Source organism: Ooceraea biroi, chromosome 11 (assembly GCF_003672135.1).
Source record: "Ooceraea biroi isolate clonal line C1 chromosome 11, Obir_v5.4, whole genome shotgun sequence".
Lineage (NCBI taxonomy): Eukaryota > Metazoa > Arthropoda > Insecta > Hymenoptera > Formicidae > Ooceraea > Ooceraea biroi.
In genome coordinates, this window is record NC_039516.1 from 4443030 (window position 1) to 4468997 (window position 25968).

The window sequence follows — 25968 nt, forward strand, 5'->3', positions numbered from 1 at the left end:
TGAATCCTACACAAGATGATAAAACAAGAATCCCAAACAGCCTTTTACAGCTATTTAAAAAAATGATATTGAACTTTACTTCTTTCTTATATTTTAAGGAACCAAAAACTTAGATTAACACAAATTGATGAACAAACATTTTTAATGGTTATAACTGTTTGGGAAAAGAGTTTCAATTCTATTTATAGAGTAAACAGCAAAATTACTTGCATCCGCATACAAGAATGTAAGCTATAGCCTATACTCGTTCATAATTCGTTTTTCGGAACATTAACGCGTTGCCTCCTATTAATTGTTGATTAATGGGAAGGAAATTTTTCCTACGAAACTCCTTTCACATTTTTGAAAATACTGATATCCATGAATCAAAAAAGGTCGAAATGCACAGATTTCCAAGAGTTGAAAAAATTCGACTTTTGGCCAGCTTTTTTCGATTCTAGCCCACTGTGCGTTGCCGAGAACAATGATCGCGCTGATTAATCTTCTATATATTCTCGCACTCAAGTATTGGAAATATTTTTTATATTTTCTTTCTTTTTTTTCTGTGAGCATGAAAGTTTCTGTTAGCCTTCGATGCATCACATGATCAATCGATCGTTTTAAATAAGAGTCGCTCGCACATTGCTGATGTGTGACATCGAAAAATTTGTACTTATGTGAGTCACGCGGGTATATTAACGGAATCTCGAAGCGCCATTAGCCAAAATTTAGCTGTTTTTTTAGCAGTGAATTTATGTCCAATCCGCTGATTTATAATGCAGATTTGTTGGCACGCTCGGCGATGGTGTAATCGTGCGGAGATACTGTTCGCTCATCACACTGCAATAAGATGCGATACAACTTCGTTAAAGAAGCCCATTATCAAGTCTATTCAGTCGATATTGCCGTTGCGTTTGCGATATCGCGCTTGTTAATCTGTTCCTTACGAAACAGAGATATACGCGTAAGCGAGCTGCTCGGCACGCTAAAGCATTAGCGTTAAATGGAGCATAAGAACTTCTAGCAGCGCTCGAGTGAGGTGTAATCTGTCGTTGCCTCCATTGCGTCATCGCTGATAAATCGCTTCCCACGTGCGCGATACGTTCGCGCACCCGCGTGGGCGCGCACACGCGCTCTCTTGCGCGCCGATCTCGTGCTTCTGCCTAGAAATGGCAGTTCGGTATCGAGTAGACTCGATAGATACATACGGACGTATGTCTCGCGTCAAGCACAGGGAGACTCTCGGTGACTCGCGATTCGCAAGTCGCTACCGCCACCGGCTGCAAGCAACTGTGCTTGCTTTGCACTCTGCTTTACCAGCTTCGTTAATGATGCATGTCGTAATCCGCGCTTGCATTTATTTCAGCATCAATTCCAGCATCTGTCGGATCGGAGAAATGTGCCACGTCATCGTATCAAGTCGTTACACGCGTGCAGTCACGGTGTAATTACGAAGCCAACCAGCGTGCGGCGCAAGCGAACGATACAAGCTTGTCGCCGTCTGAAAAGAATCGTAAGCTTGGAATCTGCTTTCAGGGAAGACTGTACTCTCACGAACGTAGTTTATAAGCGTAAATAATGATGACGACAATTAATATTCAACCATACTGGCCATATCTTTAATGAAAAATCCGTCACGACGTTTCGACCACGGGTTTCGGTCCCCTTCAGGTGACAATAAATCTATTTAATGTAACAACAGTTAACGCAACAATTAATTCATCGCAAGATAGAAGAACAATTATCGCAGCAATTAATTCATCGCAAGATAAATACAAACAAATCATACAACTGAATAAATTTACGTGCAAAACACAAGCAATGATGTAGATAGCTTTTATAAGTAGTTTATAAGATTTTTTATCGTCGACCAGGACAAGGTTAATAATTTTAGTACAAGCAGAATTCTTGGCAAGTCCATCGTGGGGAGACGCGACTCTGGAGGATTACTGAAAAATACTAGGATGGATCAATTTAATGTAACAACAGTTAACGCAACAATTAATTCATCGCAAGATAGAAGAACAATTATCGCAGCAATTAATTCATCGCAAGATAAATACAAACAAATCATACAACTGAATAAACTTACGTGCAAAACACAAGCAATGATGTAGATAGCTTTTATAAGTAGTTTATAAGATTTTTTATCGTCGACCAGGACCAGGTTAATAATTTTAGTACAAGCAGAATTCTTGGCAAGTCCATCGTGGGGAGACGCGACTCTGGAGGATTACTGAAAAATACTAGGATGGATCAATTTAATGTAACAACAGTTAACGCAACAATTAATTCATCGCAAGATAGAAAAACAATTATCGCAACAATTAATTCATCGCAAGATAAATACAAACAAATCATACAACTGAATAAATTTACGTGCAAAACACAAGCAATGATGTAGATAACTTTTATAAGTAGTTTATAAGATTTTTTATCGTCGACCAGGACCAGGTTAATAATTTTAGTACAAGCAGAATTCTTGGCAAGTCCATCGTGGGGAGACGCGACTCTGGAGGATTGCTGAAAAATACTAGGATGGATCAACTTGCAATCATTCTGAAATGATTCACCTGTACGATCGTAAATAGTGCCTTTATTCTGTTCATTTTTAAAGAGGAAAAGCAAAACGTCGGTAGCATGTCGAGGCGGCATCCGGTCCCGGGATACGCCTTCGGAGCGACGGGCCCACCAGGTCCTCACCAGGTGGACGCGCACGAGGGAGTGACCGTTACGCAGGTAAAACGCAGGTCGGGCCTGAAACCATAGCGCCACCTGCGCCGATCCATCGGCCTGTGCCTCAAAATGGCCGTTCCTCTCACCTCAGACCTTCCTGGAACGTCGACGGAGGCAGGTGGCGATATTCAGGCCCGATCTGAGTCGCCAGGCCGCCTCGTTTAGTGCCGAGACCTCATTCCAGGTGGCAGACGGCCGAAAGCGTGTCAGATACGTTCGTGCGAGTCGCGCTGGAAGGTCGAGAGTGACCGTCGTGCATAATCCGCGCGGGTGCCCGGAGGAGAGTGCCCGAAGAGTACGCGACATCATACTCCGCGTGACCGATCGTCGTGGAGTAGCTGGCGATTCCGATCGTCCGTTCGCTCTTCGCGGTCCTCGTTCTCGGATCGGCGAACCGATCAGGTGGGATCAGGTGGAATCGGGTGGACTCCGTGCCGCGTGATCCGCTCGAGATCGGCTCCTCCCGTCCGCTTCAGCTCTTCGCGTTCCTTCGCGCGCGCCCGCGCCTCGCGAAACGGAGCGCGGCGGCCACTCGGTGATTTCGATGCGTGGTACGGAAATAGCCGGAGGACCGCGAGGACACCTCTCGCCGCGATCGTTACGTAGTGCACCCCAGGCCGATCGTCGTCTGCTTGCGATCCTCTACCTGGCTGCTGCGAAGCGATCGTGCCCATCGGCGATTCCGGAGACCAGACGGTCCGGACGAAGAGAGAGAGAGACATGCCTGGCAGTCACGGAACCAGTCATCGAGACTGCTCGCGGACGACGCTGAATCGAGGATTATGAGGACGTACGTATGACGCGCGACGTCGCCGCTCGAGGCAGAGCATAGCGCAATCGACGCGTTTTCCAGCGGCAGCGACGACGTTGCTTCGGCTTTCGGTACCTGGGGGTGGACAGCAAATTGTCACATCGTGATTCCATGCTGTGGTTCCTTTCACGGCCAGGCGTTTCGCGTTCGCAAAATTCCGGCAAGCGCACGAGCGCAAAGATTCGCCAGCAGTCATGAATTACGCGATTCTTGTGACCAACGCAGCTGTCCATCGTCAATCTCGTGATTTCTTCTATTAACGACACCTTTGCGGATTTGGTCCATCTGTATTTAATTAAGAGGAATCGCGCGGATCTACTAGCGGATCCCCGTGGACGACTGGAGAACACTTCGGATGGCATCCTCCAAGTTCCAGTGATCGTTCAGCGTCCACCGGCCTCCAACGGTCGTGCAAAACCTGTCGGACCGCGAGAGTATCGCCGGACACGCCGAAATTAGGACACGTGCATGAATCGTCAACGGGCGCATCGTTGCGCGTTCGTCCGCGCCGTGAATTCAAAGTACTTCAAGTCTCATGATCCCATTAAAAATGACGTGACGTTGCTTGACACGAATCTTCTTTCTACAACAAATTTAATGTGTCATCAATCTTTGGACATATTAAGGAGCTTAATAATGATTTAAAATTCAATACAAATCCACCGGAAGTTCGTACACGGATACGATTAATAATCTCCTCGTCTGCACGATGCATTCCACGTTGTCCTTGCGTCTTCGCGAGACAGGGCTCGCGCGCACGTCCGAATCGAGAGTCGCGGCCGCGTTCCCCGCGATTTATTCCTCGTAATAAAGTTTCTCGTGCCTCGCGGCATGCGTGGCACTGCCAGACGCGGTGGGTCCACGCGTGCGGTATGGCGTGGCGTGGCATGGCTTGGTGCGACGGGCATAAATACCTAGGAGAAGGTGGGCTAGAATGGGGACACGGGCCTTCGAATGTGGGCATTATCGTGCGATGAACGACGCGAGGAATGCCGTAAATAATTTCCACGTCCGTGAAACATTCCGCGTCTCGCCGAAAACGCTTACCCGCTTGCGTTCCGCAGGTCTCGCGGTCATCTCGGCGCGGCGCGGCCACGTCGCTCCACCGAGGCGGATTATCGGCCGCGGTGGCGCGAATCGGCCAGAGCGTGTAGGCGCGATTACGCCATCGGGCTTTTTGTAACGAGCGCCGCGATAAATGAAGCGTCGCGATCCACCGGCCGAATCACCGCCGGAAGACGTTCGCGCGATCTATAAGGGTGCAACGGGCCATTGCGCGACCATCGACGTCGGCATCGACCGCTCGATCAACAGCCTGCACCTCGCTATTCCAGAGTTACGCAATTCGCTGTAATCGTACCGCCCCGATCGCATTCCACGGAGAGTCGACGTATTCACGGAGCGTGAGCAAAGCAAGGCTGTCGCTCGGAGAGGGACGTCATCGTGGTCTTTAGGAACGAGTCTAGCCGCAAAGCAGCGGAATGTAAATTCTTCCGCGTGTCCTGATGTTGGCAATGGGTTTCGCAGAGACCAATTTCATTCGCAGATATATGCCGAGTCTTTAGACTTTAACGTCTTTAGAAAACCGCGTATCCTCCTCGTCGCACAACGTTTCTCTTTATCTTCTCGCTGGTTACGCTTTCATTCGGGGGGCCGGTCCCCCCTGTATCATTAACTCGAGCCTCTCTGAGCCTCTCCGGAAGGTCACACCCGCGGCTGTTCGCGCAAAAGTCACTCGCGAAAGACAGCGAAATTTACGAGGGTTTTACGATTTCCGCGCTTCGCCAGTCGCGAGCGAGCGGGGTAAGACGGCGCGGTTCGATGAAACGCGTTAAGCATTCCGTTATAACGCGCTCGGCCATACGCATTGAACATCGGCTGGCATTCCATCGTGAAAATGATCGTCCGATTGAAATATCGCTCCTGCGATGACATCAAAAATTTGTGCGCCGGTCGCGTCGATTTATCGCGTTCTCTATTAGCACGTAACAGGACTTGCAAACGCAAACGTCTGCAAGCGCGGCGAGTATCGCGTGTGCACGAGTTACCTGACGCAAGATGCGAGACGTTGTTAACGCTATCGGGCACAGTTACGTCATAATCAATATTACGCGTTATTAGCTTCATCGCGGAGTTGTAGGCACAGGTGCGATTATATGCAGCGCGATGATAGCACATGTATAAACATTACCTCGTTGAAGTGAAGCGGCGCAGCACCGAAGCCGGATGGTAACTACCGTATCTATTTATGTCGAGCGTGCTGCGAGCAATTTCACATGCGAAAATAGTAAAACGTGACAGCAGAGATGAATCGAGCGATGTCGATCGTCCGGTTCGCAAGGTCGTTCTCAATCCGGCTTCGTTCTGGCGGAAATATACGATTTCAATCAATTCGAGTTTCTAATCGTATAAGTATAAATCTCCTCTGACAAGGGAACTAACACAACTGTCCCTCACCGATTTTGATGGGCTTTGGATATGTTGTAGAGCATCGAAAAATATTAGACCCCTATTTTTTTAGCTGCGTATCTCAACGTTTAGGAGTTGAAACAGCCCCTCGAAGATAATGAATTTTTTCATTTTTAGCGAATATCTTTGAAAATATAAGATATATGAAAAAATGTTTTGTACAAAAGTTTTATAGTATTTTATACTCTTTGCAACGGTGTATTCACATTTTTCGAAAATGTCAAATTTTTTAATTTACCCCTATCTTCGAGGGGCTGTTTCAACCCCTAAACGTTGAGATACGCAGCTAAAAAAAATAGGGGTCTAACATTTTTCGATGCTCTACAACATATTCAAAGCCCATCAAAATCGGTGAGGGACAGTTGTGTTAGTTCCCTTGTGAGTGAGGTCCGTTGAAATTCAGTACAATAACAAGTACATTGCGTGACGGTATTTTCGTTTTTTTTTATACCTTTCCTCGAGCGTCTCGAGATCATGAAAATTCAACTGCGGGGCAACGAACTATCCCGCGAGAGCAGGTCGTGCACATCGTGGCCTCATTTGCAAAGAATTAGCTCATACTCTCCCGCGATGCGAGGGTCGCGATACGCGCGGCGTACGTCGTACAGAAAATGCTTTCTCCCGATATGGCGTTGTGCACCTCGTGCTCGCTCTTCGGAAGAGGAACTTTCTGATACGTTCCATCGGTATGGTACGGTGTCACCGTGCATCGGTTTCGTCACGGCGGGATCCCGCCGAGTACAACAAATTGTTACAGACGGCAAAAAAGGAGAACGACCTCGCCAACCGGCTGCGAAAAGCCTGGTTCGCTGTTCCGCGCGAGGAAAGGAGAACCCGGCGAGTAGGCACGTGTCGTGTTTTATGAATGCATTGCTAATGGCGTGTCGCAAGTGCTATTGTTCCAGTCGTCCACGAAGTCGTGCGCGAGCGATTAACTGCTACGAATATCCCGCGGACGTTCTTTCGAATTTTGATCACGAGAGATTCTTGATTCTCGCATTTGTAAATTCAGCATCTGATCGTTCCTCGTTGAATCACGTTTCGTCTCGTCAATAAATCTGTTCGCTTAATAAAAAGTAACATTTATGTGCAGAGAAATGCATAGTATAGGAATTTAATTAGGAGGACTAGTCACGCGAGAAGGTGATATTTCTAGTGAAAAGCGTGAGAAAAATACCGTGAGACGGTTTGAAGAATTTCACTTTGCGACAATGTTAATTAATTCTTTCCTCGAGTAAGGGTGAAATCTTTTACGTTTTACTATTCATTACTGCAAGAGTGATGCAGAGCGTTTTTCCAAACGTGCATTTCCATGAAGAAAACGATAATGACTTTATTCTGATATAATCTGATATAATCTTGTAGATTCTTACACTTAAAATTTAACTAAAAATTATTTTGAAAAGATGAGATCACGCGAATTTGCCGTATTGTTGATTTGAGTGTTTATCTTTGATATCCCTGACTAGCGAAAGGAAAGTCGAGAAATAATTTAAGGTTTGTAGAATCCCAGCCTTGACGTTCGTTTGATTGCTAGTAGCCGCAATAACAGCGGTATTATAAGAATTTAGAAAGCATTGCGGACAGGATAGATGCAAGAAGTAGTGCGTTCAGCTAATTTAAACAGCCAGATCATTTTCCGTGCTTAGTTTTGTGAAGGATTGATAACTGGCTTACTTCCTAAGCAAATAATCCTTGAAAAAAAAATCCTTGAAAAAGAGAGAGAACCATTTTCCATACGTAATAAATTCCATTACAATAATAAAGTTATTATTTTTCAAAACAGGAAATATCAATTTTCATGGAGATTCGCAGTTGCTTATCAAGGCATTTAATCCATTTTTATAGCTGACCTCTTTACCACATAATATACCACATAATAATAATAATAATAACGTAGAAACATCTGGGCCGATACGGAAAGGAACAGTCGAAATGGTACATTAACAAATCGGTTGGTTATTGGTAACAGAAAATGATGGTAGAAATTCTATTAAGTGGTCGCAGCCGAACGTATACGTGAGAAAATCTCGCCGACGTTACCGTAGGCATATCGCGGTCATTAAAGATGTTGCAATTACCTTCTTAGTCGCCCACTCCGAGAGGTATTGGCAATAATTCGTTGCAAAAGTTCGCAGGAAAGTGTCGGCGGTACAAGCTAACTTCGTGTTCTTATTCCCGGATCTCGGAATATGGATCAAAAACTTCCGAAATTAGACGTATCGAAAGTACATGTCTGAGAACGTGTTGAGTCTAAAGAGTTGTCGATGGAAACGAAAAATCTCACGATAAATTCAACTGCAGACTGTAAACGGACGCGGCAATTTGGATTCTCCAGAAAAGAAAGCCGCTATATTGTCGAATTGGAGCGTAAAACGAAGTATTGTACTTTGAGCGCGACTGTTGAAGAGTCTGCCGGCGTAATTAACAATCGTGACTAATTGTTACGTGTAATTTGATTCCCAGCTTCGTCATCTAGCACATTCTGTTCGGTCCTCGGAAAAGGGATTAAGTATCCGTTAGCCACTTGAGAAAATCATCTTCGAGAAACATAAAGTGATACATTCAAGATATAGATGGGTAACAAATAAAAAAAATATGAAAAATATTTCTGTAAAAATTCCATGTTACTTTCTTACTTGAAAATTAGCTAGACAGGAATTCTGTTACTTGAAACATGTTCCGTAGTAAGAAAAAATTATTTTTCTTCATGTTTAAGAAATGTAAAAATATGTTAAAAGAAAACTTATGGTACGAATTCACCTATCGCGCAGAATGAGCAAATTAATTTTATTTGCATGTTGAAATGAATGCGTGATTACAGAACCGATGGAATTCTCCTTTCGGAAAAATCGAGGAGAAATTAGAAAAAGGACAATTGCGCTGCGCGAGTCATGCGTCGATCTCTAAGCAGCCTGTAATTCCCGGCTATTCGCCTCACTGAAGTCGCCTTGCATTTATCCTGGCGGTGAGAGGTAATTTCTCTATTCCCTGATCGAGGCCTTTAATTTCCAAGGTCGTACGCATCGAGAGCGAAACACTGCGCCGAGCGAGACTGCAGCGAGCGGTGATCGGGACGACGTGACAGAGGATCCGCGGCCAGGCTAAGGTGGTTCATTCAGAAAGGCTGGTATCATCATGTATCGGCCGAACTTCTACGAGAGCACGTGTCTGAGGTGCGCCCAGACCGTCTACCAGGTGGACAGGGTGGGTCCGTTGAAGGACTTCACGTTCTTCCACGCGGGCTGCTTCAAGTGCGCGATCTGCGGTACCAAGCTTACCCTGAAGACCTACTACAACAATCAACACACGATCAACGACAAGGAGGTGTACTGCAGCAGCCACGTGCCCAAACCCGGGCCCGGCACCCTGGATGGGTCCAGCGTGGGCATTAGAAGCGCTCTCAACGTACCAAGGAGCGGTTACGTGAACGAGCAGATCAGAGCTGGTGGAGCGTCGCCGCGTGGTGTCTATCCACCTTGGTGAGTAACTATTTTGTAATATATATTTTTCTGTTTTAACATGAACGATTTGCATGCACGGGAACTGGAGATCTGCAAGCAAATCTTTTGGCTTTTCACGGTGAAACGTGCGCGATGCAAATAAATCCTGCAACATGTAATAGCCATGATGCCTAGTATTAGAATAATATCAGCTATTAAAAATTCTTGGAAAATTTATGCGGTGTACCGCGTTAGAACGTTTCTTTCAGACCTTTGCGGCACGCACAAGGTGCAAGGTGTTGCCTCAAGCTCGTTATATCTCGCTTCGCCAATCGAGTCTTGAATAATCAGGAATTTATTGCAACAGTAACGAAGGCTCAATGCATTTTCATGACTATTTTATTATGTTTGCTTTTCATTTCAGTTGTCGTATGTTTCTGAATCGCGAACGCAGCGTACAATACCTCGTTTTCCTTCTATCTGGTTCAATTCACGGGTATTCAGTCCGCAGCGTTAATGAAATTAATTGCTTTAATAAGCGCAAGTCAGAAGGCCACAGCGTGTCTTTCTTTAGCAAATCCACCGTTATTATCTGAAATGCGAGATAACATAACTGTATACGCGCGATAGAGAAAGAGAGAATCATTGTCTGCATAGAAGTAATTTCGTTAAAAATAATTTCGGGACTATTACGATAATGTATATCGGCGTGATAGCTGTCTCTAAAACAGCGAGCGTATCTGTTTTTTGTTTTTCAGCGAATAATGCGCGCGAGTCTCATTCAACCTTATAGGACGCTGCATAGATTTAAATACGCAACGCTTTCAAGTGAACTCATTTGAATAGTAAATAGGCGCGGAGATAGGTTCTTTACTCCAATTTCCTATATTAACGAACAATGCGATATTTTGCAACACGTGCGACGTACTCGCAACGCTGCATTCTAATTCCGTCGTTTAGAGAACATAATCTCGGCCATCGCTCTTCAGCGATCTCGCGAACCTTTTGTCTTTCCTCGTTTAATCTTTCTTTTGTGCAGAAACGCAATTTTGACGTCCTGCATTTTCGACGTTAGGGATATCCCGAGGGCACGCTCGACAGAATTTACGTCTAATTTCTCCGCTTTCCCTTCGGCGATCGAGATCGAACGCTGCTGGAAATAATTGCTCAATGTCTCGAAATCGAGTTTCACGGAAAATATAGACGCGTATTTTTCAACGAAAAAGATGATCCTCAGCTAAACTTCAATAATTTTAATTATGTCCTTTACAAATCTTTACGAAAACTTTCTAAATACATACGCAAGTTTCGTTTCGTCAATATTAGTGACGTGTATATATTTGCCTTTCATCTTTTATTGCACGTTATAATAAAGCTCTGCCAGCAAACAAATTAATTACACGATGACGGCACAGCTTCTCGTGAATTATTAATCACGTATGCACATTCTTCGGCTCTGCGTCATCTTGTGGATTTTCGCTCTGTAACAGACACCTCACCCATCCCCGTTACGTAATAAGACTACGTTGGCCTTAATCCGACATACTCTGGGATGAAGTGCGAGTAGCGGACAGTTTTGTGCGCGAATGCTGCACTTAGCCTTTAACCCGAATGCCAATGAGTGCTCGTGCTCGTTTCTGCAGAGGCCGTACTACAGATCGCGTTTTACTGTACACTTTTTGCTCGATTTTACAGTTGCAAGGATATTACTATTAGCGCAATGTGCGTGACATACAGAATTAGCAGTAGGAGAATAAGAAAGGATCGAAGATGAAGAAATAATTAATAATGTCTCATAAATACTTCTCTCAAATATGTGTCAATATGTAAGCATCAAGTATTCTCTCATATCTCTTTAGATAAAATTGAATCTTTTTAGAAAAAATGTAATTAAATATTTTCTTTTGTACGATAAAAGCACTTTGGAGCGTGGAAATAAGTTTAAATGTGGTCAACATTTTGTCGCGCATTAATCCATATATGTACATATTTTACCATTTACAAAAACGCTCAGCCGAGGCCAAAGTTCCAAGCATTCGTAGAGCCGACAGGTAGAGTCAACAGGAAGAGCCAGCGCGTCAATATAGAATTAAGAAATCCGCTGCGCATTCGTGTGAGAAGTGAAACGTTGAAAGAGAAAAGAAGTTTGAACATGTGGCGTGCAACACCAGGCTCCGATACCTACATGAATAGCTCTTAAAAGACCCGTACACCCGTGCTATCAGCAGATTCGATCCGATCTCGGTATGCCGGCGTGATATTAAGAAATATTAAGAGATCGCGCGTTTCGATAATCCGATTAAGTAAACATCACAATGCAGCAAGACTGCGCTCTATCATCTCGCATGAGTCGTCAGCTCGCTGCGTCCGCGAATCGCGCGTTCGCGCACGTGGACACGCATACTTTACGCGCGAGCGTGTACGCTCGTTACGCAAAAACAGCCGCGGTTATCTCGACGGTATCGCACGTGGAGTTATCGATACTGCGATCGCTCGTGTGTGTCACCAGCTGCTTTGCACATCTCTTAGTGCAATATCATGCACGCACGCGTGTACACGTTTTGCATGCCTTTTTATGGACACCGCCTCACGCGCGCAAAAGTCGTACGCTCGCGCCTACATGCGCGCGTGCGCGTTACGCGAGGAGAATTTCTCGAGGAGAGTCTCGGGCCCCTCGTTATCCAACTTTCAAATCTTTTTCCGTTCTTTTCGGATCAATCGGGTTCACCGCGATGCTTATTGCACTAATATGTCAATTATTTAGCCAGGAAAGTAATGCATTTTTTTGACATTTGTTCCAACGCGTTTTTATTAATATTTTATTAAAGTTTCGACTACTGATTTGTAGACATAAAACAATAACTTGTATTTGTTATTTCATATATTTTTCTTTATTTTTAAGTTTTACATTTTTCTGCATTTTATTTTTAAATAAGGCCCCCCGGGGCCTTTTTGAGGCCTGCTTGATAGATGATTGTCGATTTGGCGAGTCCGATACTGCTTCTTGTACGTGTCTTTTGTAATTCCCCGGCTCAACGATCGCGCGCGATGAGAGAGTCGGGTAGACGAGAGTTGGAGCAAGAAGGAGCAAAATAGAAAGAGAGAGAGAGGAGCGTAGGCTCCGGTGTAAGTGAATGAACTCGGGAGAGAACGAGCGAGAGGTGTAACACATTCATTTAAACGATCCACTAAATTCTCACAAGCGGCGCATGCGGTAAAATTTTTATCGCGATCCGTTGAACTTAACCGCAACGCTAATTGCAACGCGACTCGCGTCGGTGTAATTGCGTTCTATTATAGTTATCCGGAATTATGGGTCAAGCTTGCGCTCGCGCGCGCTCGAGGAGGAGAGGTGGCGATTGTTGGCGGATATGTGGGTTAACGTAATCCACGGCGCGACGGCATCGACCCGGATTCTTTTCCGGCATCGCCGTGTAACGAGCAACGTTCGGCGGTATCAAGGACACCGCACGTTACCGCCGAGTGTTCGCTTTTATTCCGTCGTCGCCGGTAAATGTTAACGTCACTCGTCAGCGCAACCCTCGCGCGGGAATATCCATTTCCGCGATCACACTTACGGGTGATTGACTGAAAACGAGCTTGATTTTGGCAAAAAATCTCAAAGCTCGGAATGGCGGTTGCAGTATTGCGGACCGAGCAGCAAAGGAACTAATCCCTGCTTTGCATGAAAATGGTTATCTGGGGCCCTTCTCGCGCACTTGGAACACCGTTATCCTGAGTGCCAAGCTAACGCATGCGATACAGCCGAATTTACGTTGCCCAGCTAACAGAGTCCATTAATTTTAATCCGAGAGCTGTGGCACTCGACCTTAACATTCCTGTGAACTTTACAAATCGAATCTTCATGGTACTCCTGCAGAGCTTCCATCAAACAGATGCGTATCGCGGCTGAAGGGATTAGCTTCAGGGGATCTGCTACCAAGAGTCCTCCATCGCTCCGGACCGGTCTCTCCGCTAATCTCGCGCGACGATTTTCTTTTCATCGTTGTCTCGTCTCCACGACACGACGATGAAAGTGTTATTTATCCGAGATTAGAGGAGTAAGTCGGAGCTAGGGGGTGGGCGGATGGAAGAACGGGTGCTCCGGGGGCTAATCCCGGTATTCTCGTGAAGGAGCTAATGCGCTATCGCTTCTCGAACCCCAGCCGTGCGGTGAGAGACCGACGTTGCCCCGCGGTGTTGCGGCCAACCCCCTCGCAACCCCGTGCGCACGCTTCTGTTGCAGTTACAATAATGTAGACTCGCCTAATTACGCCAGGCACCTGAACGGGCACGGCTCGCCGCCATCGGCGAATTCGTCGTCCCAGCGCGATGGTCTCCACGGCGGCACGGGGGGCGCATCCTCGCCCTACAATCACAATTACTCGGGGGACGGCAGCTATCAGTACGGCAGGTTCGACGCGAGTGCCCTCCACATCGCCCATGCGCTCAAGCAGACCGAGCTCCAGAAGGGCTACAGCAAGGCCCGCGAGAAACCCATCGATTATTATCTGGTGAGTCATTGCTCGTGCGGCCGTGGTTGATGTAATCGCCGACTCTCGCCGCACGCCCGTCGCCGTATAAGGACGAGAACATTACTATTCCGACACGACGGTGGCAGGCAGGAGTGCGGCAAGGATCGGCGGCGTCGCTCATCGACGTCGGCGACCGATTTTCCGAGGGAAATGTTTTCTGGAAGAAGATTGCATTCCGCGGCCACCCTCGGAGAAACCCTTGGTGTCTCCGGGAGGACATGGGTTCCTTGGCAATGGTCGCGTTCGCAAAGTAGAGGCACCGGCGATGGTGAAAATAATCGTTAATTAATAACGCGAATTAGCAATGATAATTTCGAAGTATAATGCGAGCGAGCGAACAATCGCGCGATGTGGTAATTGAGGTTTTGCACGCGTACTCTGGTTATTAGCTTCTTCCTGAAAAGGGGGAGCGATAGGGGGATGCATTGTGTGCATGAGCGAAAATACGCACAATGGTGTCTGATGGGATAGGAGGAAGGGGGGTAGATACTTCCGTAGTAATAAAATCCAGATCAATGGCATGCGGATGTAATACCTCACTTTGGATTCTTGCGAAAGCTGCTCTCGCTGCCAAAGTCATCGGCGAGCATCTTTCTCTGCCTCCGCGCCAATATTGCCTCGCATCAATATTGATTTAATCGAAGTTTAACCTATTGCGTATATCCCTGCAGATCCTGTTTCTAAAAAAGTCCCAGCTGACATTTATGAGACCGGTCGATAATCGCGGAATACGTGAAACGCGTGTGACAGTCGGACTGGTACCCGATCAATTCGACATTCTTAGTAATCTCGTAACATTCTTCATCAAGTCAGATCAACGTAAAATAACACATCCCGAATCGTAAAAACGCAGATTGCACAATCAAGTGATGCGTTATTAAATAATCGCGCATAATAATCATGTTGCATCTGAATCAATTAAAAGAACAACACGCGTAATTAATGAATTTATTATATGCGGGACGAATCGCGGCAGAAAATCACACGTGCGTGCGGTAAACCGAGCTCTGAATATTCTCCCTTGCGTGATGCATGCGTGATCCGGCAGATTCAGCGAGATTGGATTCCCGAATTTCCGGTCGCGGGAGCGCGCTCGCCAGAATCCGGCATACATTCCCCATCGCTGCGTGACTCCCATACGCGGATAATCGTTCTGGCGCGATGCGGGAATGCGAGCCGTCGCGCGAGAACGGACTCTACATGAAAATGAGATTACCGCTTTTCCCACCCGCGCACAGGCGGCCCGGTAATAAGGACGAGCCGCTAGTCGCTCCACTATCGAACCGCGTTTTCTCTCAATGCGCTTTCGCGCGTTCCGCGCGGCGCGATCGATCCTTATTCATGGCGTATCTCGGCGTGGGGCCGCCGACCGGCCTATGTATGGCGTTACGACGAAAACGGCGTGGGCAACGGCACGAGCAACGACCAACGAGACGGGACGAAAAAAGCTGTCTCGTCCCTTCTCGTCCTACGAAAAAACCCTCTGCGACGCCACCCCGCCGATACGATAATTCACGCGGTAGCTCCGCGGAGTCGTCGTGCCCCGTGGGGTTCGTTAAGCCGCGAGACAATCGCGACTTTCCGTCCCCCGCGGCGGAGTAATCACCGCCGGTGATTTATCCGGTATTCCGGTATCGCCGGGGTACAAACACGCGGGGGTATCCTCCTACGCTCTCGCATACCATCGACGACACGCAGCCCAATGCACGCCGAGAGGCGTTCCTGCCCACACGCGCGCTACCGATGATCAGATAATCGCTCCACGCGGCGCCGGATACTCGGCTTCTCACGCCGGCATCGCCGGCGACGATCACCGGCATTACGTTTAATTGGTGAAACACCCCGGGCCCCGGAACCGCGACGGCGACGGATGCAGTTGCACGCGACTATGATCGAATGACAGGAATTATCACGATTACGAGTACGTCCGACTCGAGTCGGATAGATAAGAACCGTCGCGGCTCTCGAAGTCACGTGACACGGGGGTGCGGAATGAATAGGGTTTAGTAAGAGTCGGATGTACTTATTTGTTCATCCTTCGCGTGAAGGTTTCATGAGAAATTATTAAGAAGGGATCCAGCATCCGATTGTTTGACACGACTTCTTCGAAGATTTCAAATTAAGAAACGAGGAAATTATGCTCAATAGTTGAATACCCACGTAGAAATTGCCGAGGTTGTTTAACTGGCCCAACATTGGCCTAGTATTGGTAGCCCAGAGTACGGCAGCGGCGTTACACTCCAGTGTCGGATCTGTACTGGCACAGTACTGGCGGCCAGTACTGCAAAGAGTTGGCAGACAGTCTTGTCCCAGTACTTGTTAAAAACCGGGCCATGTGACGGGCCATTATAAAATACAGACATGGACCAGTACTGGTTGCGAGACAGGCCATGCTTCGGCAACCGACACAGACCCAGCATTCGACTACATACATTGCCGATAATATATAACTAGCAACACAGGCGCGCGCTACGCGCGCTATAAATAAAATAAGAAATAAAAAAAATAAAATAAAAATAATATAATAAATACAATTGTCAATATAACTGCACTGACAGCCACTATACATTCTGACATTCGCAACACGAAGTTCAAGTCACACGAAATTCGTCGCGGAAAAGAGGCCTCAATATTCGATAAAAAAGAACTTCACAAAGTTAACACGCCTTTTTTAGAATAGGATTATAACAATATATTGATTCACCAGCGACCGATAGATGGCCAGATCAGGCGTGACGTTCTCGCTAGAAACATTTGCGTTATCACGTATAAATAACCATCCGGAAAACCGATTTAACATCTTTTTCTTTTTAACGCGATATTAATTCACGCGACATTTACAAAATAATTTTACTAATGTTGTTTGCATTAGTCTTTATTTATAATATTTAAGTCACAAATACAAATAGTACAAAATACATATTATATATATATAAAAAATACATTAATACATTAATTGGTCCATTTCTATGCCCAATGCTGGTGCAGTTATTTACCTAATACTGGTCCATATATTATTGCCAGTGTCGGATCAGTACTGGCAATTAAGTACGACATGGCGTTACACTCCTGTGTCGAATCTGTACTGGCACAATACTGGCGGCCAGTACTGCAAAGAGTTGGCAGACAGTCTTGTCCCAGTACTTGTTAAAAACCGGGCCATGTGACGGGCCATTATAAAATACAGACATGGACCAGTACTGGTTGCGAGACAGGCCATGCTTCGGCAACCGACACAGACCCAGCATTCGACTACATACATTGCCGATAATATATAACTAGCAACACAGGCGCGCGCTACGCGCGCTATAAATAAAATAAGAAATAAAAAAAAATAAAATAAAAATAATATAATAAATACAATTGTCAATATAACTGCACTGACAGCCACTATAACATTCTGACATTCGCAACACGAAGTTCAAGTCACACGAAATTCGTCGCGGAAAAGAGGCCTCAATATTCGATAAAAAAGAACTTCACGAAGTTAACACGCCTTTTTTAGAATAGGATTATAACAATATATTGATTCACCAGCGACCGATAGATGGCCAGATCAGGCATGACGTTCTCGCTAGAAACATTTGCGTTATCACGTATAAATAACCATCCGGAAAACCGATTTAACATCTTTTTCTTTTTAACGCGATATTAATTCACGCGACATTTACAAAATAATTTTACTAATGTTGTTTGCATTAGTCTTTATTTATAATATTTAAGTCACAAATACAAATAGTACAAAACACATATTATATATATATAAAAAATACATTAATACATTAATTGGTCCATTTCTATGCCCAATGCTGGTGCAGTTATTTACCCAATACTGGTCCATATATTATTGCCAGTGTCGGATCAGTACTGGCAATTAAGTACGGCATGGCGTTACACTCCTGTGTCGGATCTGTACTGGCACGATACTGGCGGCCAGTACTGCCACGATGGCAAACGGTACAGTCCCAGTATTGGACCGTTTTGAAATTTCTACGTGGGTAATGATCTAACGCGAGTTTCATTTCCAGAATGCTTACTGTAGAAAATTAAAAGTTACTGCAAACAATACGAAAGAAAGAGAGAGGGACGCAAAGTGAAAGATAAAAAATCTTTCAAAAGTATTAAACAATTGTTCGACCTATCAAAGGGCGTGACGCCAAGTTCGCGAAGACTTTCTCAAGCGAGTTGACTTTCCTGCCGCCGCCCGCGCGGTTTCCTCACGACGCGAGCGAGTACGATGCGAGTCGTCGCTCGCGGTTATTCAAATCGTTACCACGGAAGAACGCGTACATGCACCGTCGTCTTACTCTCCTCGTGCACGAAACCGGCGGGGATGTGCGCGCCGCGTGCATGCGAAGGAAATCCCCGCGTTTGCGGGACGGCGGGGGGTGGCGGAATTATTTCCGCTTGCGGTACTTCTGCACTTGATGGCTAATTAGAGAATCGTTGCCGGGGCCGCGGAAAGAGCCGGTGGGGATGTGGCGGCGTGTGCGAGCGTGTATCCCACCGACCGTCTCTCACGCGCCTCCGCGCGTAAACGCTTACGGAAAATTAGCCCGTTAAAGGGCTGCTGTCCCATTTTCGCAAATAAACTGCGTACGACAAACGGATCCTTGCAACAAGTCAGGGCGCCTCTGCGCGCGTGCCCTGCACCGCGCGCCGCACACGCCGAGCGGTTTATTATTTATTTTCTTAAAATGTGATACGGTTAAACGCGAGCGGACAACCCTCCCGTCTGTTTCTAACGTAATGGTGAAAAGCCTAAAACACGGGCAAAAGAATCGTGCCGAGCCCTGGGAGCCTCGTTGGTCATTTTGCGAAATGTCGCCGGCAGATTTTCTCTAGATTTTCCGTGACAAGAATTGCAGGCGGAAATCTTACACGCTTTTCACTCGTTCTTCACCGTTGCGCCTGTTTATCAAATTAATTAATGCTAGAATTGTTGTTAAAACATATATGTTTGATGAATCGCTGCTCCGAAAGCGCAGAAATCTTTTCGCGTGGTTTCAAAAGAATAATTTTGCGTTTTACCGATAACGGTTCTGTCGCTGGTATTTTCGTTGTATTAACAATTCCGATCGCGAGTATATACAATAAGCGAGAGGACAAACTCGTGAAGCGTAACGTATGATTTTTTTAAAAATACGCCGGAAGAGGATTAGTTCACTTTTGCCGACGAACGGTGGGTTGTCGTTCTCCCGAGGAGGCTCCCTTCGAAGCGGATGAAAGCAGAAACGCGACGTGAAAGTAAATTATACAAAAAGTGGAGTACCTACCTCTAAGGCCAGCGCTGCAGGCATTTTAAGAAATAGAAACGTTTCATTGCGTCCAGCAGCGTATCCGCGAGCACTGCCTTCTTACGATTACTGGAACGCTTCCTGGCACGTAACGACAGTTTAATCCTTAATTGATAACGTGGCGCAATCGCATGTTTGTTCTTTGAAATCACATTAAATCGGAATGACTAGCGCTCGGAATACGACACTTGAATTTCAGCAAGTGAATTATATCCGACAAAAATTGTATGGCAACGGAATTAAAATAAAATTAGATGATTTTTTCGTTATACATTGCTGTTTCGAGAAGTCTGTCATTATTTTTACAATTACGATATTTTTTTAACGGCATGTGGAATTATTCAATCCACGTTATCAATTAAAAGATGTTTGAAGATAGATGTATAAGAAAAGAATATTTAATATCATTTATTATAACATTGTCTTTTTACTGTTGCTGCATTAGGATCGCGATGAACAGACGCGTCTCGAGATGAAGCATCGAAAGGAAGAGGATGATTTATACCGGAAGTTTGCACACCATCGCGAGGAGGAGGACCGACGAATTCGCGAGGAATTCCGAGTATGTAATAATATATGGAAATAATTTATTGTTTCTCATAATCTTTTACATATAATATATCGCAGGTAATTTACATTATTACGAGCAAAATTAATTCCAACGCATTGTGTGCGATGCTTTTTTAAAAGGACGAGTGGGAGAAGGAGCTGGAGCAATTGTCGGCGAGATGGGAACGGGAAAAAGGCGGAAGAGCTCGAACCCAACAATTTCAGCAGGAGAAGGAGGACTTGGAGAAGAACATGACTTTACGCAGGGACAAGAAGAAGGAGAGTCTCACGCGCAAGATGCTGGAGCACGAACGGTATTTATTGTGCAATTAACGCGATGTGCTACAGCTTGCTTTTAGATCGGACAAGTGGTACTCATACCATGGCGCATAGTTTAAGTGACGTACAATTTTCGAGTACGGAGAAGGATAATAGAAATCTCCCGTTTCCACGGGAGCGCAGACAGCTAATCGGATTTATTACGAATACAAATTAAGATGACGTGCATATACAATCAAGAGAAGTAAGATTGGAGAAATACACGAGAGAAAGATACAATTTCAAGCGTGCAACGTTAAAACTTAATTGAAAGATTACTTCGTTAACTCAATAAATCCGTGATGCGTATAATACGTCATCCTTAATTTGCTCGTTGGAAATATATCGCATAATCGATCGACCTCGACGGAAACAGCGTTACACGACGCGCAGGATTTTCCGTTAATATTAATTTCACGCGTCACGCGAAAAATGTGCGAAAGAATTATGCGTTTATTACGAGTGGCAGTAATTTCGGTTTCACGTTCTGTTCTTTTTTTTTCTTTTTCTCGAGCGATGAACAAGCCCGCGTGCATCGGCGTTTGCGAGACCAGGAAGCCGGGTTTTCGCGCACACAAAGCTCCTCGTTACTCCTGATCAATTTATAGGGCGGCAACCGCTGCGCTGGTGGAGAAGCAGAGCTCGGAGATGCTGGAGCTGATCAACGAGGCGAGAAGCGAGTACATGCTCCAGGAGAGTTTATACCTTGACGAAGGAGACGGTTATGCCGAGGAAGCGCCGCCCCCGCCTTATCCATCGCGTGCGCCACCCCCGCAGCCTCCGACCCTCGCCAAGTACCATATCTACAATGATCCTCTGGAGTTCGCTGACATGGATCAGATAGCCATTTCGGTAAGCCCCTCACACCGCAAAATTCTTTCTTCGTCATCGGCTTCCCCTTGCGAAGTCATCCCCCTCGTGTCGCTGAAACAAGATTTTGTGATGTACGATCAGTCGGGGGTGTCATATTTCGACGATGCATTTTGGCATGCATTACAATGTTTCATTTCCTTTTATCTCGTAATGCTTGCTTTACTTTGATTTTCAAATATATTTAAAATTTTATTTCACGGTTACGTGGAGTTAAATGAGAATAATTTACTTCGGCCAGTCAAGAGTTTATTCAACTTTGGTTGGTGTAGCTTTTTTTATTTTTTGTTTTACACTTAATCTCTGAGAGTACTATTGGGGCCAGAAAATCTCACGTGGTGGATTACTAAGAAGCGGTTGAGAGTCAAGTAATATCCATATTTTATCAACACTTTCGTAAGATTACGTCTCGCTGATACTCTCTGATTTACGATATCGATGTTGTTCTTAGGTAGCCCAAGAAGATCAAAAAACGTTCACCGACTTGGTGCGACAGTTGGTGAGCAGATGCGGATCGGATATAGAAAAGGCGAGGACAATATTCCGATGGATCACCGTGAAGAATTTGAACACCATGCAGTTCGACGAAAACTTGCGGGGCGATACTCCTATGGGTCTGCTGAGGGGAATCAAACATGGCACGGAAAGTTACCACGTTCTGTTCAAGCGACTCTGCAGGTAACAATAGGACAAGTTACACTTTTAAATTTGGGGAGAAGAAATTAATCAATGTGAAATCTATTTATCCTTTTATTAAAATTAAGATTTAACTAAAGAGCAAATAAGAGGTGCTCCCCATAAAAAGAAAACTTTAAAGTACCATATCAAACTTCTGCTCATACGTGACAGCTGATACGCGAGCATCTTCGTTTTTATTGATTCATTACACTAGTTTACCCAACTCGCGTAAAGCCACGCGTAAAAGCACCGTAGCAAAGTTTCGCGATATCGTTGCTACGCATTTAGTTACGCACGTTGTATGCTCGTATAAAAATTGACGGTCCGAATTATGTTGGAACGCAGTTACGCTGGCCTGCACTGCGTGGTCATCAAGGGTTACAGCAAGTCCGCGGGCTACCAGCCGGGCGTTTGCTTCGAGGACAACCGATTCCGGAATAGCTGGAACGCCGTCTACGTCGCCGGTGCGTGGCGATTTGTCCAGTGTAATTGGGGGGCCCGACACCTCGTCAATGCCAAAGAGGTTCCCCGTCCCGGCCAGGCGAAAGTTAAGAACGACAGTCTTAGGTATGATTTCGTCGTGTAATTTGTATAATATTCGCGATTATGGTGTTTATCACGCGATACGTGGATAAGGCATCGCTCGTGCAGTTTGATTGACGTTACATTTTATTTTTAGGTACGAGTACGACGACCACTACTTCCTGACGGATCCCCGGGAGTTCATATACGAGTTCTTCCCACTGCAAGAGGACTGGCAGCTGCTCAAACAACCGATTTCGCTTAAAGACTTCGAGGAACTGCCTTTCGTGCGGTCCCTATTCTTCAGGTACGGCAGCGTTACTCTTTTGGGAACACGCTTTTGAGAAGGCTGGCATCTATTGTCGCGCGGATCGGTTGCTGCAAAGTTTACGTTTTGGCTTCTATGAATGAAATGTATTATCGAATAAGTGTGCTGGCCACATTTTTCGGAATCGTTAGTAGAGTGCATCACACAAATGCTTTTCTATGAACTTTCCCATGTGGCGACTAATATCTCATAATGTCAGTATATCGCATTCTTTTACATTCTTTTACATGTCCAGAAGATATTTTTATTAATTATAATAAAAATATCTTTATTTTGCATTTTAATTACGCAAAATATATCTTGATAAAACAATTTCAATGCTTGTGGCAATTAATTTTGTAATTCTGATCGATTACACGTATGTTATATATTTTTGAAAGAAAATTTTAATTCTTTCTAAAAAATTTGTTAATTTGATTATGTATAATTAATAATCGTTAAAGTTAATGAATTTTAGAGATATATCGTTCAATTGTTCTTTAAAAAAATACAGTAAATTTAAACTTCTCTGAATTTTTTAACATAACGTTTTACACAATATTTTATACAGATGCTAATAATGTATTGCGATTATTTATATAGAAATCTACATTTACTAAATGCAGCAACGGCTTCAAACATTTTAATAACGTTAAATCCTTCCATTGAAGCGAGTGTAAAAACCGTTACAATACGCCGATTGCAATTAAACCGATAATCGCGCGAGTAGCGGGTTGAGCGCGCGTCGGTCTATTAACAATGAGCATACGCAAGTTGCAGAAAGAGAGAATACCGTTCGGATAAATTCTGCGTCCACAGGTACGGTCTTTACTTTCCGGATACGAATACAAATGCCGTTATGTACACGGATTCCACCGGTGCTGCAACCGTGAGGATAGCAATGCCGGCGCATATGCAATCATCCCTTATCTTCCATTACAATCTCAAGTTTTACGACAATGATGGTGATGGCTACGACGGTGTGTCGCTCAAGCGTTTTGTCATGCAGGTAAATTGATAGTCTGCCTCTTCCGTATCCGTGTGACGATTTATCTCAGACGATTCAAGTGGCATCTATCTAATCTCAAACCCACGTGAAAGTTTTGTAAAATAGTTTACACATGTTATTAAATATGTAGAATAAATATTAACGTTTCGCTATTTGTGGAATATTGACATTGTTAATAATAATCGATTTAAAGACTTTGGAGTAAATAATATGGATAATAATAATATAATATTATTAAACAAATCAAGTTTTTTAAAACTTTCACGTTTGTGTGTAAATTACTTCTAATTTTATTACAAAATATTATTATAAAATGATCGTAAAATAAGAAAATTATGTAACATAATTTTTCTGATTCTTTATCTTAAGTAAATCTCACAAATCGTATTTTCTTACAGTCTGTCGTGGGAAATATAGTTGCGTTTCGAGTTCACGCGCCGTGTTCCGGCGCTTTTCTTCTCGACATATTTGCTAACGCGGTAACACCGAAGGAGTACTTGACCGGCGAGCCGATGAAGTTCAAGAGCGTCTGTAAATTCAAAATAGCGTGCGAAGAACTGCAGACGGTGATGGTACCATTGCCGGATTGCGCCAGCGGTGAATGGGGTCCCACCAAAGCCACGAGATTATTCGGACTTATACCCATCACTCATCAGGTAAGTCAACAGTTTAAATCGATCCGCTCACAATTACAATTCACACTGAAATAACTACTGAGATTAACGATAGTTTTGAAAAATTTTGAAAATATATAGAATACTCCAGTCACGCATGAAGCGTAGTCAAGTTTTGTAATATTTAAATTTCACGATAGATTCTATCTTTTTGTCTGAAAAAGAAAAAGAAAAAGACAGATAGTTCGCAATTTATCTTTTAGGAGGCTCTGGTGTTTGCCGGGCGCGAGTTGGAGATACAATTTCGCATGTCGAGGCCGTTGACGGACTTCATGGCAACTCTGCACAAGAACGGCATCGAGGAAAAGCGCCTATCCAAATACGTAACGCATTCCATCGCCGATGACGACGTGGTCGCTTTCTCCATAAGCTTCCCCGAAGAGGGCCAATACGGCCTGGACGTGTACACCAGGGAGTCCACAGCTGCGGCAACCACTCAGCATGATGTCACCGGCGAGAAGCATCTGCTTACGCACTGTTGCAAATATCTCATCAACTCCAGTAAGAGGAATTGAGCGAGTGCTTCCGTTCTTCAGACATCTCTTGGACTTTCCCTCAAGATTTCCGCCGGTCGCGAATACAGTTACTAGAATGGGATTTTTTTGGCGTTCGCCAAAAGACGGACGACGAAGTCAGCGTCGCGAGTGCGGCGTTTCTTTCAGCGTTTCCGACGGCGAGCAAGCAAGTTACCGCGACGAGGCGATCTCAAAAGTTCCACGCCGACGATTCCGAAAGTCTCGCGAAAGCCTCGCCTGTTGTAGTCCACGAGCCCGTTCCACCCTCTTCAAAACGCTGCCGACGACCTTATCGTCCTCGTTCTCATCCCAGGAAGTATAATCGGACAGTAACGATGAACTTATCGATGCCATGGGAGAGGAGGAAAGAGATCGGTAATGCCGAGCAGCGGCGTGGAGGCAACGAGACAATGGTGAAAGCCGTGACGCTTTACGTCATTCCTTAAGGACTACTTTTAGGTCGCGCAGATTAGAACGCCGCGGCATGCAATTCCGAGCTGACACGCTACCTCGAGTCTAACAATAGGCTTACGACTTGAAGAGAGAGAGAGAGAAAGAAAGAAGAATAACCATTAATGTAAAACTAACTGCGCAACGTCCCCGACGCGGGAGACATTCCACTAAGAGCCTCCCAAGTAGTGGCGGATAGTGGTACCCTCGTACACTGAGAAAAAAATGTAATTGATCCAACGAAATGTCTTGTCACGGGGTGCCAACAAAATATATACTTATTTCAACAAGTTACATATTGAATCAAATATATAATTGTTGGATTATAATTCTCACGTGTGTAATCCAAGAACTACATATTTGTTTCAATACATAACTTGTCGAAATAAGTATATATTTTGTTGGCACCCCGTGACAAGACATTTCGTTGGATCAATTACATTTTTTTCTCAGTGTATCCAAGCCGGGCGGTTTATTAGCGCAATACTTGAATCGCACTTGCGGGGAGGCGCGCTTATAAAACGATCGCGTCGTGCTCGTATCATCCGTGCGAGTTAGTATTTCCGCGTGTAATGATCCTCCCCCGCGGTCTACGCCTCTTACGTAATGTATCAAGTAAATTATTGCGATCCGCGATTCCGTCGTAACGATTTCACCTCGTAGCTTTACTTTCACCGGGAGGTTCGCTGATGCCCGAATACACATAGACTCGTATCTGTTATCACGCATCCATTGCAATTAATCGCGGATCCGTATTAGGTCATAGGTCACGCATGTAGATCAGATATAACACGAACAGATATAAT

At 45.0% G+C, this 25968-nt stretch overlaps 1 protein-coding gene across 1 annotated transcript; it reads left to right on the top strand.

Moving 5' to 3' along the window:
- The first annotated feature begins 2806 nt into the window (after nt 1–2806).
- LOC105282961 (hillarin) lies at nt 2807–25264 on the top strand. Its single transcript, XM_011345318.3, has 12 exons — nt 2807–3505; nt 9012–9477; nt 13718–13952; nt 19716–19832; nt 19961–20133; nt 20746–20989; nt 21459–21685; nt 22031–22252; nt 22365–22514; nt 23334–23523; nt 23922–24179; nt 24401–25264. Exons 2-12 carry the CDS (start codon nt 9134–9136, stop codon nt 24710–24712), a joined length of 2472 nt encoding a protein of 823 aa, XP_011343620.3. The 5' UTR covers nt 2807–3505; nt 9012–9133; the 3' UTR covers nt 24713–25264.
- The last annotated feature ends 704 nt before the right edge of the window (nt 25265–25968 follow it).